The sequence below is a fragment of the Pseudopodoces humilis genome, chromosome 10, assembly GCF_049639895.1.
Source record: "Pseudopodoces humilis isolate 2021_Gansu_Grassland_sample_001 chromosome 10, ASM4963989v1, whole genome shotgun sequence".
In the NCBI taxonomy this organism is placed as follows: Eukaryota; Metazoa; Chordata; class Aves; order Passeriformes; family Paridae; genus Pseudopodoces; species Pseudopodoces humilis.
Window position 1 is genome coordinate 6,128,288 of NC_142209.1, and position 15,736 is coordinate 6,144,023.

At 46.0% G+C, this 15,736-nt stretch overlaps 1 protein-coding gene across 5 annotated transcripts in view; it reads right to left on the minus strand.

Annotated features, from left to right (window-relative positions):
- The window catches only part of COLGALT2 (collagen beta(1-O)galactosyltransferase 2), a 54,821-nt gene that overhangs the window by 23,234 nt on the left and 15,851 nt on the right, over window positions 1-15,736 (minus strand). For all 5 annotated transcript variants that reach the window (XR_015773400.1, XR_001332029.2, XR_015773399.1 and 2 more), the window contains exons 2-3: window positions 2,328-2,438; window positions 804-921 (exon numbers count right to left, since the gene is read on the minus strand). Coding sequence is in view for 2 of the 5 variants with exons in the window: in XM_005531320.3 (XP_005531377.3) it covers window positions 804-921; window positions 2,328-2,438 (229 nt within the window). In the remaining 3 variants the exon portion in view is untranslated. The remainder of the gene's footprint in view (window positions 1-803; window positions 922-2,327; window positions 2,439-15,736) is intronic.

Sequence of the window (15,736 nt, forward strand, 5' to 3'; positions counted from 1 at the left end):
CCAGGCATTGAAATAGGCTGCCCAGGGCAGAGGTGGAGTCACCATCCCCAGAAGTGTTTGAAAAATGTGTGCACCTGGCACTTGAGAATGTGGCTTAAACATGATGAACATGGCAGGTCAACAACTGGACTCACAGACCTCAGGCCTTTTCCAACCTTAACAATTTTATGATTCCATGAGGTCAGCAAAAGAACACCCTAAAAGCAGTGAGCTGGTGAGCTTGACTCCATTGGGCACCAGGCTGTCACAGGGAAACCTGGGGGCGGCTGCTTGTGGGCACAGCAATGAGATGGGCAGAGAGCCTCCCTGACTCCACACAACCTCTTGCCAGCACAGGGACCAGGGAGCTGCCAGGGAAAATAACATCACTGAAAATTCAGGACGAGTTCATTCTGTGAAGAGCATCAAGAACAACTCCTCAGCTGCCTTCATACCTCACCTTGCTTGGAGGCTTTGGGAACACCCCTCTCACTGTGACCAAAGGCAACATCTTCCCACAGCTGCTCTGCACAACTATTCCCTTATATTTCACCAGGTGGGGGTTCAATCTGGGGGACCCTTTCAGGTACCTTCCACCTCCAGGATTGTGTTCAATCCTGATGCCTGTGGAGAAAGCTCCAAGCTTAGCCAAGGACTCACTTCCCTCAATGCAAAGTATCTGGCTCACCAGAACAAGAAATGATCCATGACATCTCAATTTGTCTTTAGATGGAGAAAAAACTTTTTGACAGCCTTCAGTATCCAAGTGAGCACCTGGAAAGCTTTTGCCTGAGGCCAGGCAATAAATCAAACTTTGTACTTACCAGGATATAGTCTGACCACTTCTCCCGGGCAGTGCGCAGGGCAGCCTGTCGCAGCTTCATCACATGAGTGAATCGGGAGCTTGGCCAATGTTTTGGTCCAATTTCTTCTGGGTAAGACCTAGAAAATAAAAAAAAAAAGTGACTGTAATCCATGTCTGGGCTTTATTGCACCAGAAAAAGAAGGAAGAAGGAAAGGAAGGAGGAAGGAGACAGACAGGAGGAAGGAGACAGGAGGAAGAAGACGAAGTTCCATTGTTGCCTTCATTATGAAAGCAAAACAGCAAAGAGTCACCTCAGGTAACCCAGGAGAGGTTTTGAGAGAGAATAATTCAAAGTTCTGTGCTGGCATGAGCACAGAAGGCATGAGAAAACAAGCAGTGCCCCAGTTTTCTGACAACCCAACAAAGCAGCACCATCCAATGCAGAAGCTGCTGTGGTAGCACAAAGGGGACCTCTCCAAACTGCAGCTCACTGACCCTGCTTGACCTCAGGTGCAAACTCATCTTCCCTCTGCTAGGCTGCAAATCCAGCTCCCCTCGGCCTAGCAGAACCAGCAGAGATGGGATGTGAAGATGAAGGCAGCCTGCCTGGGCTCTGGGCATTAGGAACTGTTAACACATCCTGGGAGCAGCTCCTAAATCTCCCAAAACCCAGCCCCACAAATCCCAGCATGGCAGCAGAGTCACATGCATGGCTCTGCCTTCAGGATCAGCTCCAAAAGCAATGGATTTTTAACAAAGATGGAAGGGAATTCAGGGGCAGATCCCAATGAGAAATAAAAATCCAGGACTTGGAAACAACACCAGCAGAAGTCAGAGATGGAACTAAGAATTACAAAAGCTTTTTGCAGAACTTAAGCCAAGCTTGGCAGGATGAAGAAAAGTCAAATGAAAGGATTAAAATTGTCTATAAAACGAGCACTCCTCATCACTGCAGTAAGGAACTTGAATATAAAAGCAAGCCTAAAGGAAGGGGAAACTGATGTAATTTTCCTCGATGGAAGAAACTGAAAACAGAACAAACACAGGAACAGCTGATCTTAAAAATGAAAAATTAAAGTAATAAAACCCAACACGCCATGTTTCAAAGCAATGGTCCTCCAAATCATGCAAAGGCATAATACATGGAATTAAATCCAGTTCTCTGGCTCAGCACTTAGTGAATATTTGATGTCTCAGAGCTCTCATAGATACTATGGAATGGGCTGTAATTTCTCTGCTTCCCTGCAAATAAAGAATGATAATTTTAATTCCCTGTAGCTCTTCATGTACTTTGTTTACCATGCAAAAAGAACAGCTACAGATGCTTAATAAATTTCCTCCACAAAATTCTGCATGAAGTAAGAGACCTTTCTACAGAGACTTTATCTCACCTTTTTCCTTAAGAACACAATTTTAATGGGACAGATTCCAGAAAGCAAATAATGCACATTTTAGCACTTGGACATTTAGTACACCTCTTGGTTTGGAAACAGAAAACCTTGGCAATTTGGGCTCTGCAGCCAAGGTACTCCCAGGTACTCACGGGGGTTCCTCCATGGGCCTCCATTCAACATCGTGGTACAGGTGCTGCACATTCTTCAGCCACTCCCTGAGGATTGCTGTGGTGTTGTCAATGTTGTGGTCAGTGGCTGCCCTGGCAAATCAAGAGTAAAGGAAGCATGTTAGCACTACGTTTGTGACTTTGCCTAAATCCCTGCTTTACCAGGGAGTGCTCTGTCCAGTCCAGCCACCAAAAAAGACAAGACATGCAGACAAGGTTTAACCCCAGCTGGTAACTGAGTACCACCACTGTGGAAAGGGGAAAGGAACAAAGTCTGTGGGTTGACATAAGAACCATTAATGAACTGAAACAAATTACTAAAATGTGGCATTAGTGGAGGGAAGGGACACAGTGCTTGCTGAAGAATGATTTTTTTCCCCTCAGGGTTGAGCTGAACAGACTATAAGAGGAGGCACAGATTCAAATCCCTGACAACAATCCCATGGAAATGCTCCCACAGGGGCCACACACTGCTCTCTGTCTGGGATGCTCAAGCCTCCGGGTCACAGGATGAGTGAGCCAAGTCTCATCCCAGCTGCTCCTCCCAGCTGCCTTCCCTGGGACCAGGGCTTTGCACACCCAGCATAGGGCTGTGTCAGATGTCACCACAAACTCCTGTCAATGAAAGGGCTGCTCATTTTTCCTAGCTGGAACGGGCAGGAAAGCACAGTCCCATGGCAAGCTCCACTGGGAATTTATAATCCCTTCATATTCCTCTGAGAGTATAAACAGTCCCACAAGGTTTGCTGCAGACAGTGAAGAGTGTGAAACATACTGAGGGGAGGTTGCTGGAAGCTCCCCATAACTGCTATACATTTCTTGTTTCATCCTCCAGCTCCAGAGACCCAAAGGCACTTACCAGAATATCCTCCACCTTACTCAAAGCCAGAGCTCCCTGTAGCCAGGGGAGGACCTGTGGAAAGGAGCCACATCCCAGACCCTACAGCTACTCCAAAGCTATTTCAGGAAAATACCTCCACTCCAAATCACCCTATGACCCTATAGATGATAACCACGACATGAATCCTTTTCAGTTTGTACAACAGGAACATACCATTCCCATGGGGTTTAGCCTGCTTTAAAGTAAAAAAGAACCGAGAACTTGGATTTTCAGTTTATTTATAATCAGAACACCACAATCACTTAAGCCAGGAGGCTTATTTGTTGAATATTTATTCATGTCTGCTGAAAAAATAATAAATAGTGAAAGTTCAGCAAACGTTAGAGGCTGATTCCTGTGTCATTAACTGTTCTTCTGTGACAGAGCAAGGCTGGGCTTAGTCATGGCTTCAGGGTTTGCCTTTGACCAAGACCTTGGCTCATGATGCACTGTAGATCTAGCCTGCAATGATGTTTGAACTGGACTAAAACAGTCACAATGCTGACTTGGTGTAAGTCCAACTTGCTCCATGTGTTTTATGGATGAAGCTCATCCCCTGGAGCCCATTTTCACACACTTCTTTGGGCTCCCACAGCCACCAATGCATTTCACAGGTCTCACTGTTTTCCTCCCATGTTCCAGCTGCACAGTCAGCGAACAGCTCCAGAATTCCTAAAATACCAGAGAACTGGGGAAATGGCTTCTTGTTCATGGTCATCACCGGAGCTCCAGTAGCACCAAGAATGTGGCACTGGGGCACACTGCAATTTGGCATCACACAAACATGGCTGAGAAGACAGTGGCCACCCTGGGGAATGTCACAGCTCATCCCAAAATATCCTCTTTTCCAGGTCCAGACCAGCCTTAAGGACCATGAAGACCCTGTAAAGTAAGCACATAGCTCTCACAGAGGTCCATGTGCCTCTTTCCCTCAGCAAGCCTCATTCCATTCTTTCTAACCTCATGCCAGTCCTTCTAACCTCACATAGTATCAGTAGGGACATATGAAGGGATTTGCTGCAGTCTGGGCAGGGAAAGGGGAAGCTTCAGCTACAAGCATGTCAAACTAATCTCAGTTTTATGTTGGCTGCTCCTATCTCAACCAGGAGATCCTTCTCCATTCAACTTTGTGCAAACAAAAGCCCAAAATGTTTTAGATGGGGAGTTGTTTGCAGGGCAGTGCAACAGAAACCCAGAGCTCTCAAACAAAACACAAATTTCTGTGACAACACGAAAATGTAGAGTCATTCAACCTCAGAGAAGAGGATTACCATGATGGAGCGCTGTTTCCTCAGTTGCTCAGAATTGCTTCATGAAGCCCAAATCTCTGACTAGGAGAAGAAAACTTGAAGTTGAATGGCAGCAATTGGAAGAGTTAGAGGAAGATCTTTGCCTCCCTAAGCACAATTAGGGGACTGAAGTATGCTCTTCCCATCACACCTGGAGTACTCCATCCTGCTCCTGGGTAGGACAGTAAGCCCTTGACAAAATTCACCCTGGATGATACCATCAGCCAACATCCTCCAGCCAGAAGCAAGCTGTGTGAATGGGAGCTGAAGGGACCTCTAGATCTACCCACAAGGAATCTGCTGGAAGAAACTGGCATTTTCCAACCCAGACCATTCCATGATTCTGTGACTTTACTGCCCAGGCTGTCATGGTGATACACAGACGGTAAATTCACACCCCAGTAGACCTCTTGAAGACACGGATTAGCCAGTGCTCTGGCATAAAGGAGGGACAGCTCTCTCCAGGACTATTCACCCAGCAGCATTTTGAAGCCCTAAAGTCCTCAAAGGCAATAAAGTCTGTTCCACCCCAGACAAAACATGCCTTATGACTAGCAGTTTAGCAAACCTTTGTTCTTCCAGCTTTGAGTTAAAAAAACCCAACAAAAAAGACCCAAACCAAACCAACCCTCTAAAAAACCCAAACAACCCAAGTCATTACAAGAGCAGTTATCACTATTAGTTACAGAATAATTAATTTAAGATCATACAGCATCAGCACTGACTCCTTTTGTAGTATCTGAGTCCAGTCCACCTTTCCTCCCAGAAAAGAATAGCAGCTCTGGTGCAATAGCACTGTGGAAAAACAGGCACATACTCTGTTTTTCCCTTTTTTTTTTTCCTCTCTTTTTTATTTTTTTTTCCTGAAATGACAATACCTGCACAAGAAAAACAAGCTAATTAAAATGTGAGCAGGATTTCTCACTGGGAGCAAGAGCTCCTCAAGCCCTGAAAGGCATATCAGGACACTCCTGATTATAAACACTTTCCTCTGTAGTGCTCTGTAGCATTTCAAGAAGCCAAGTACACAGCTAAGGCTTCAGTTTAGTTGTGACAACATCTCACACTAGAGATACTATCACCTCTTCCCACTTTACTGCCCTGTAAAAGTGTTTTTATTCCATCCTCTTATCCTTACTGGTCAATGATCTGCACTTGACAGGATGAAGAGAATGGATAACTGTAACCCAGCTTCACTCAGCTCACCAGGAGCATGGCTTGTCCACATGGCCCTTAGACTAAGGCAGTGCCTGGATTTTTGGATGTATTTTCTGAAAGCTAGTTGATGAGCACAGTGCCATTTTCTGTGTGGGAATCTATCAGCAATATTGTTCACCTGGCATCAGGTTCAAATCCTGTTTTTTGAGTGGATCAGCAACTCCTCTTTCAAGAGCTGGTTAAAAACATATAGGATTAATTAAAGAAAAAAGGCCCCCTACAAGATTTACAACCTAAAGCCTGTGCAACACAAAGAGGAATAAATGGAGGAAAAAAATTCTAATTCCTCCCATTCTTTTCAGAAAAAGTTTAATAAACAGACCAGAGCATACCTCTATTCCAGTAACATGGCAGCTTTTTTCACTCAGATTTAAACCCATTTCCAATAAACAGAAGTTAATTTTCTGAAATGTTTGAGTGAGAATGTTCATATAGGGGCTTATGTCGACAGAACTACAACCACTTCAATATTTACTCTGGCTTTAACCAGAAGTCATACCATGGACACAAGCCCTCATTGTTTATGCTCAGCAAAATACCCCCTCCCAAAAAAACTCGTGGATTGTGCACAGTGGAAAATCAAAGCACGATGTTAAGCACCTCCTGTTTTAATTCAGTAATGTGAGTAGCAGCATATGCAGAAAATAACTCCATTCACAAACTGCTCATATTCTTAGCTTGATAATGTCTCCTTAAATTATGTTTGCAAGGGGGAGTTAATTTAGGTTTTGATGGTTGTTTTCTTTTCCTCCCCAAAAAGAGAATTAAAAATAACAATCCCCCTTTTTCACTTCTTCACACCCTGGCCTGTTCTCCCAAGATATTTAGTTCATTTACCTCAGGCACTGGGTCAGAGGAGAAAATTTTCACCTTCACCATCTGTATAGGAAAAATACTAGACGACATAATGCATCCTGTGTGCTGCTGGCTTGTCAGAGTACGGGGTCATACTGTGACACAAGCTGAGGCAAACTCCACACCCAGGACTCTGCAGTAATTTTCCTACTGAATTTAACATTTACCACCTTCACCCTTCGGCAAACAGGGTGGGAGGGACAGCTTTGAACAGGGGTCAGTGCTTTACTTCCAAGCAGTGCAGATCTGAGTCAGGACTGGAGGCAGCCAGCTTTCAAAGACAAAAGCTGTAAGAGGCTCCTTTCCCTTTCTGTCAGTGTTTTGAAGACTGCTGGGCTTGAGGAGGGTATTTGGTTCAATCTTCACGGCTGTGAGAGCCAAATCTGGACATCCAGATTCGAGTGGGCCCTGCTCATCACTCCACTGAGAACATGCAAAGGATAACAGTGGTCAGGAGACTGCTGATGCTGGAGTTGCACTGAAAATGGTTCACAGGAAGAGGACACACTTAGGTGTTCAGGGCTCCTGCTGCATTCTCCACACACTGCAGAACTAAGTAGTGAATGCAACCAAATTCCAGGAAGCCCCATTTCAACTGCCTCCCTTGGATCCTCTTTGCCTGCAGCCGGGGACTCAATTCACCCATGAGGCTTGATATGGTATGTGGTCCAATACTGAGTTGCACTGAAGCAAGAGTCATAGGTTTACCATGTGCCCTAAACCCACAGGGTCTCCTCCAAAGCAAAGCCCAAAGTCAATGGAGAGCCTGTTAGTAGATCATTCCTAACAACTGTAACACAGAAACTGGTGACAAAAGCACCAGTACCTCTCCTTGGCCTTTTTCCTGAAAGCTGAGCAGCAATAAAACATTCAGAGAGAGGTTACAGCTCATACACAGTGATGGAGGAAGCACATTTCTGTGTGCTCTGTTAAAGAACTTGTGCTAACAGAGGTGCTCAAATGTTCTAGGAAAAAGCTCAGCCCTCAGACCAGGATTCAGCGTCTTCCTGAGCACCTTCTGAGCTGAGCCAGCAGCAATAGGTGCTGCGCGGGGAACCCAGTGCTCTGGGGAGACTCCAGGGATTTCAGACCCCAGAGCACTGGAAAAATCTGCACCACTTCATCCAGCCCCAGCCACTATTAATAATTTACTCCAGCAATCTCATGTTTTCTACCACAACACTAATGACACAGGATGAGAGTTTTAACCTCCAAATTGTTTAGATCCTGCATAAAAGCCTTTGGCTTTCAGTCTCTTGAGGCAGCCCCAAGAGCTCCTGGTCCAAGTGGAGCTGACTGAGCTCCTGTCACCCAGGCTGCCCTGCTCATGCTGGGTGTGAGATCAGCCCAGCCAAAAATAACTGAGAAAGCAGAGTCCAGCCACAGAGCCCTAATATGAGTCAAACATAAATTTGGATTTAGATTTCCCAAAACAAGTGGTAAATAAAGTAACAGACGAATAATTTCTCCTTGCTCTTTTTGTCTGAAAGCTGCCAGGCTTAGGAAACCAAGTCAAAATATAAACCTCCCTGAAGCAGCAGTTTCCACTGTGAGCCAGGGATGAACTACTTTGACTAGAAAACAGCTAGAAGAGACTGGAAGAGAAGGGATGGATCCTAAACAGTAAGGAAAAAAACCCAAAACAACAAAAGCAAAACATTTCTGAAGCACAGTAAGAGGGCTTTAACTTCAGCTGTGAAAATGTCTGTTTTTACCACAGATCAAGTCCCTGGAAGTATCCAAGGCAAGGCTGGATGGGGCTTGGAGCAGCCTGGTCTAGTGGAAGGTGTCCCTGCCCAGGGCAGGGGGTGGAACAAGACAAGCTTTAAGGTCCCTTCCAACCCAAACCATCTGATTAGTCTATTGTAATGATTTTAAATGGAATTACTGTAAACTACTATGTGTTCTCCTGCCCAGGATCTTCTCAAAAAAAGTGATAAATCAAGCAGGGCTCCTTGTATCCTTCCAAACACTCCCCCACCAACAAGCAGATATGGCTCTTGCTCATCCAGCAGAGATTCAAGTAATAGATGATTTTGAGGTCTACCAGCCTGACCTCACATCTGTGAATTTGAGACTCGGTATCTCTAATCTCACAGGTACCAATAGGATGAGGGATAACACATCATGAGACAGCTCCCAACAATGTTGTCCAGAGACTCTGAATAGATCCAAACCATCTAAATCACTTATTTTAGCACAACTGTGCTCACACACTTCATTAACAGGGCCTGAACATTCAGCCCAAGTCCAAAGAACTGTTTAAGCATTTAAATAAGTTGCCAAAATTCAAATGTATGTATAAGACTTTTTGGCTTCACAGGGACTTGGCATTTGTTCTAGGGTTTCTTTAATTAAGGACAGACTTTTGGAAGTACCTTCTTTTGTTTTTTTATTGTAACGGTCCCCGAGCCACCTGGGCCCAGATGGGTGGCAAGAAGCTGCGTGGGAGCGTGGAACCAGCAACATGAGCAGCGCTGTTCCCCAGGCTGGGCAGCTGTACAAGAACAGGACCTCACAGCACAGGAATGCAGCACACAGGGCTCCCCTCTAACTCTTTCCCTGTGCTCTTCAGCAGCTGTGGATAATGGATTTTGCTGGCAACAGCACTGATTTTAAATCTTCAGTGGTCTTCCAAGTCCAAGTGAATGACTCGCAGATGTATGTATGTGAATACTTCTGTACACACCACGATCTCTGCTCTTTCCATGTTACCTCAAGAAATCACTCATTTTCTTGTTCCTCACCCCCCATGACTGAATCATGGAATCCCAGAATGATTTGGGTTGGAAGGGACCTTAAAGCCCATCCCATTCCACCTCCTGCCATGGGCAGGGACACCTTCCATGATCCCAAGTTGCTCAAAGCCCTGTCCAGCCTTGGACACTGCCAGGGATGGGGCAGCCACAGTTTCTTTGGGAAACCTGTACCAAGGCCTTACCACCCACATTGTAAAAAACTCCTTTGTTATATCTAATCTAAATCAATCCTTATGGCTCTCTTATGCTGAAAGTAAAAAAATCCCTGTGTAACAGCTTCCCTGGCATCCATGCAATGGGAATTCTCTCATAATGCAAAGGGGGTTCCTGCTGCTTTCCCAATCCCAAGTCCTCTCTCTCTCTGTCTTGTTCTAGTTCTCCTCATGCTCACCCTGCTGCTAAGCTTTAAAGGAACAAAAAAACAGCTGCATCTTGTGAGTATTTCCAAGCAGACTTGGCTTCAAGTGAACATGTCCCCAAAGAGAAGCCCAGGAAATCCCATACATACAGTATCAGGGTGGTGGCTGGCCTCTGAAATCAATTGTTCAAAGGAAGAATTAATTGCAACAGCTGTGTAATTTCTGAAAGGATAGCTTAATCCCAACAACTAACTCAGACACCAGCTGATGCAGCTGTTTGAGATTAATCCAAGTGTGTAAGCCACTGGAAAGGAACACTGGGATTTAGAACTATTCTTGCCTCTGGTAACAAAAAAATGGATGGGTTTCATATTTAGGTGCTCAGCATCACTGATTTTTCCATGGTCACATTGAATATAGACCTGTTCCACATTGCCAAGGGTCCCCCAAAACAGAAACACCTGAAAAGCTCTGGTCTCTGCACCAAGCCTGCAGACAGAGCAGTGCAAAGGTCCCAGAGCCAGCCCCACCCCTGGTGAGAATACTCACACCATGGACCACCAGACACCCAGCAGGGAAGGAAGAATAGACCCAAATCCTTTAGTAGCTTGCCTTTTTAACTTACGAGCTTCCCCCTGCCAGAAAAAGTCAGAAGCTTGCCCTACAAGTAGCAGTAAGTACCCAGTGCTTGCCTCCCTGTCCCACACCACCCAACAGGAGCTTTCACCAGTTCTACACAGAGTCATAGAACCACAGAACCATTGTTTGAGTTGGAAGGGACCTTGAACTCATCCCACCCCCTTCCATGAGCAAGGACACCTTCCACTAGCCCAGATTGCTCCAAGCCCCGTCCAGAGACAAACAGGATTAGCTGAACATAACCAAATTATGTGGGTAAGGCTGGTATATTCCATTCTTCCCAACTGTGTAAGAATGTATTCTTACAGGAGAGACTTTTTTAAGAACTCTTGACTTAAAATATGACTTCATTACGAATCAGTTTTCATTCTAAACATCCTACAAGACTAAATGTAATTTCAATACACAGAAACACATTCTTGCTGGAATACTGTATAATCAAATTACTACAAACAAGGGATTTTTCATCTCTTGTCCAGCGCTGGCTGAAAGAAACAATATAAGCAATTAGGGAACAAAAAAAGAATATATTAATCCACATCATTAATTAGGAGTTCAAGCAGCAATAAGAAACACGCCAAGCTAATTCTGGAGCAAAGGACAACTTCTTTCACCAACTGAGAATATGCTCTGTGATCTGGAAGCCGGCAGGATGTTCTGTGTGACACTGGAGACCTTTACACAGTAACTGACCCTTTCATGTGAAAATTTTGCTGATAAGCAACAATAAAGCCATTCTTCACAAAACTTGTCAGACAGCTTTTTTTTTGGGCCATCACAAACCTAAAATAACAGAATAAGAGAACAAGAAGAGCTCAATGAGTGCCAGCAACAGTGCTGTCTAAGATGAACCCCAAATTTACCATTTGGGGAAGAGGTCCAAAAGGATTTGGAGTAGAGAAATTTAAGAATAGGCCATAAACTGCTCTTCCAACAAACAAAGTGGCAAAGGATACCTAGCTATTCAAAAGGATTTTGCCGCTGGAGAGAGAAAAACAGCTATGTTTAGAAAGGTAGGAGATGCTCAGTGTTAAACAGTTAATGAAGATCAACACTACTCCATATTTTCACATCAGACTCCCTAGAACTTTCAGTCTTTATCCACAGCTTGATGCAAAGGTCATTGAAACAGATCTCTTTCCCCTGTAGCACTCTTCAGAACACAGCTCACCAGCCTCCAGCTCACTAGAAGGGCTGAAGGAAGCCCTTCACTGAGTAATTTACAATTTTTGTTAGAAGTCTTTCAACAACACACCTGTGCAGACCCTGCAACAGGACTGCCACCCCAATAGGTCTGTTTGAGGTCAGCTCTGCAGTCAGGGTGGATCTCCATCCACACTCTGTGCTTCTCCAGTGGACCAGGAATTCCTTTGTTGTTGCTGCAGGCTGAATAGGACTGTCAACAGGACAAGAGCAGCAAGCCCTCCAGAGCTGTCTCCAGCACGTTGCTACCTGCCTACATACTCAGGTGCACAGAGATCCTTAAGAAAACCTCAACAGTAAAGCATTTGGTATATGCATGATGACAGCTGAAAAAATGTGGCACAAATGCTGGGAGACACCTTCCAGCTCAGCAGGGCTGGATGTGTGCATCCAGGGATATGCTTACTAAATAAGAGCTTGAAAAATGCCACCCTTGTAGGCTTTGCAGTCATTTTGCAGGGTCCACACTAGACCTGCAGAGTTGACCTGCATGCTTTTCTGTGCCCACTTCTGAGAAGGCTCCTTTGATCAACAAAGAATATGCTGAGTTTGAAGGGACCCTGAGGATCATCCAGTTTAACCCTGTCCCTACACAGACATCCCTATAATCCTACCCTATGCATCCCTGAGAATGTTGTCCAAATGCTCCTGGAGCTCTGGCAGTCTTAGGGCTGTGTCCACCCATTCCCTAGGGAGCCTGTCCAGTGCCCCAGCGCCCTTTGGGGAAGAACTTTTCCCTGAGCTCCAGCCACTTCCTCAACTCCTGTTACTGGTCACAGAGAGTGAAGAGCTCTGTACTTGCTCCTCCCCTTCCCCTTGTGAGCTGTATAGTCAGAGAAAGCTGAGGTCCACATGTGCCCCACCGGTACATGCCCGTTCCACCAGAATAACAATCTGCCCTTGCTCACAAAGGCCTGGAAAGGGGGATTAGAGGTGGGAAGAAAGTCTGGACTCAGACAAGGTCCCAAGCTCAGGACTGCCCTAGTGCAGCAGCTTCACCGCAGAGTCACCCAGCAATGCATCCCAGGAGCGTCCCAGCAACCCCCAGCAGGTCGGGACAGCTCCTTAGCACTCCTAATGAGCCCAGTGTGAAGCATTATACTCCTGATGCACCACCCTATGGAAAAGTCGAATTGCAGAAACAGCAACACACATTAGAGGATATCTGGCTGAAGGACTCTTGGCTCTGCATGTAAGCTGTCCCCCAAGAGAGTGAGGGGGCCAGCCCTGGGCTCCCCCATCTGCTGGCAGCACACACACAGGGGTGTCTGCCCACACCTTCCCTGCTCCAGTGCTGGAGCTGCTCATAGAAATGAGCTTGGCCAAGCCCACACTACTAACAATCCCCTGGCTAATTTGCACTCAGAAATATGACTCTGCACTTCTCCATGAAAGGGCTCACTGTCTGAGCACAGAGAGGGCTGCAGCAGGAGCATGTACCAGATGAATGGATTGTTACAGACGCATGGAGAAATCCCAGTACCGCCGTCAACACACACAGGGTTGTTGTCAATCCAACAGCTCTTTCTGCCGTGCTCTCACATAGGGAGATATGCCAAGTTCAAAGGTTTGGACCTTGAGAGAGAGCTCCAGACTTGCCCTGCACAGGCAAAAGCAATTAGAACAATTTAAGTTTTTTCCCACTGCTTATTCAGGGTAACTCTTTCCACCCCAAGGATCTGCAATGCTCCCACCAGGAATGGATGATACAGAACACAGACCAACCCAGTAAGAAGGGTAATTCCATCCCTGCACCTAGAGCTGATTACCCTCAGGGTGTGTAGTACCAGGTATCTTAACTACCAATGTTGCCCAGAGCTGTGGCTGCCCCACCCCTGAAAGTGTCCAAGGCCAGGCTGGACAGGGCTTGGAGCAACCTGGTGTAGTGGAAGGCGTCCCTGCGCATGGCAGGGGTTGGGACCAGATGGGCTTAAAGGTCTGTTTCAACCCAAAGCCTTGTGATTACAGAAGCAAAGTCAGCAAGACTTTTTCCAAAGGAATTTCACCTCAGGGTAGCTTAAGAACAGTAGTTTTCAAACTGTGATCAGCAGACATCTGAAAACTAGTTCTAGTTTGCTTGTGAAAGGTAATAAAAAAATCTGTCATACCCAAGTCAAAGTTTGCTATGCTGCACAGGAAAAACATGTTGGGTTTACACTCAGCCAGTGGAATACCATTCCTTTTTCAGTGCTGCTGGAAGGTTCAGAGCCAAAATCCTCCCCAGAATCAAGACCGCCTGCTAAAACCTCACTGTGTGATCCCCAGCACTGTCTCAGCAGGCAGCACAATGAGCTGTGTGCACCCAGAAACTCACGAAGCTTTAGACATTAAGAATAACTTCAGTTTATTCTTACAGAGCAAGATAACAGGGCCAAGGCTGGCACAGACACATCATAAACACTTCTCCTCAGCAGGCTGTGAATTACTGGCTGCTTGCAGGAAAACTGGGCAACTTTAAGGATGATAAAATCCTTATGTGTTTATAACATGTAGTAAGTACAGACACAGAGGAATAGAGACAGAAGTAAACTTCTAGACTGCTTCTACAGCTTCTGTATAAGCAAGTCAGTTACCTCTGGGATGAAAAACGTTAGCACAGAATCTGCTTTCAAATTACAGTCAAGAGGTACAGCAAGAAAAGTCAACCATGGGTCTGTAACAAATTCTTCACAAGGAGAAGAGCTGCCATGTTTTACATTTTGTATCTCACAAGGGACCCAGGCACTGCCCTAGATCACAGCAAGCCAGCAGGCAGGCTGAACTTCCTTCTGCTGCTGGAGCACCTCCTCTTCTGTCCCAAGGAGCAGCCAACCCCACTGCTGTACAGGGGGTTTCTAACATGAACCCCTGGACTGGTAATTCAGCACCACGAGACAAGAATCACAGAAAGAACCTTTGGAGGTCATCATGCTCCCCTTTGTCTAGCAGGGCCACCAAGACCAGGTTACCCAAAATCACATCTGGACGGTTTTTGAATGTATCCAAAGATGGAGATGCCTTTCTCTAGTGACCAGTGATAGGACATGAGAAAATAGAGTGAAGCTGCACCAGGGGAAGGTCAGGTTGGACTATTAGGTTCACTGAGAGGGGTGTCACTGGAACTAGCTCCCCGAGGGAAGCCATGTCACCAACCTTGTCTTGAGTTCTGGGAGGTTCTCAGTGAAGGTCTTTGTCACACAGTTTTAGATAACACTGTGAGGAGCAGGGAGTGGGACTCTGTGTTTCTGCAGGGATCAGTCAAGTCTGCAGGCAAGGGAAAGGTTATCCTCACTTTTACAGCCATACCACTGTGTCCATTAAGTCTTTTCCAATCTTAATGATTCTATGATTCAAGGCTTTGTCTAGAGCAGAGCATGAGGTGAGGCAAGGATTGATCTGTCCATGGCCAGCCTGCCCCCTCACCATGCAGCCCAGCTGTCCTGGGCATCCCAGCTAGCCTCTGAGCCAAGAATAAAGAAACAAGAACACACTGGTAGAAATCAGGAGAAATGCTGGTCCAAGAACTCCAGGTGAATGCTGGGGAGAGTGCAGCTCCACAGCTCAGACATGGATCCTAACCTATGGGCTCCAGGTGGCATCTCACACACAAGTCACATCACAGCCAGCAAGAAATTTGCATTATGGATCCCACTAAACACTGTCACCTGCTGAGGCTTGTTCTTAAATCACTCAGGTGCATGGCTGATGGGAAGCCAGAGAATCCTAAATGGCTTGGGTTGGAAGGCACCTTAAAGCCCATCCAGTGCCACCTGCTGCCATGGGAAGAGACACAAGGGCTTGGAGCGACAGGACACAGGGAATGGCTTTCCACTGCCAGTGGGCAGGGTTACATAGGATATTGGGAAGGAATTGTTTCCTGTGAGGGTGGTGAGGCCCTGGCACAGGGCCCCAGACAAGCTGAGGCTGCCCCATCCCTGGAAGTGTCCAAAGCCAGGTTGGACACACCATGGAGAAACCTGGGATAGTGGAAAGTGTCCCCATCCATGGCAGGGAATGAGACTGGATGAGCTTTAAGATCACTTTCTGCGATCTTACATAACATTGCACTCACCACCCAGGTTTTAGGGACTTACTCATGCCCCCTTTGTGGACCTAATTAATTCAGACTCCGTTTGTAAGCACTTTAATGCCTCCAGGAAGCTAAGGCTCTTCACCACACTATCTTTACTGCACTGTTAAACTGAGTTTG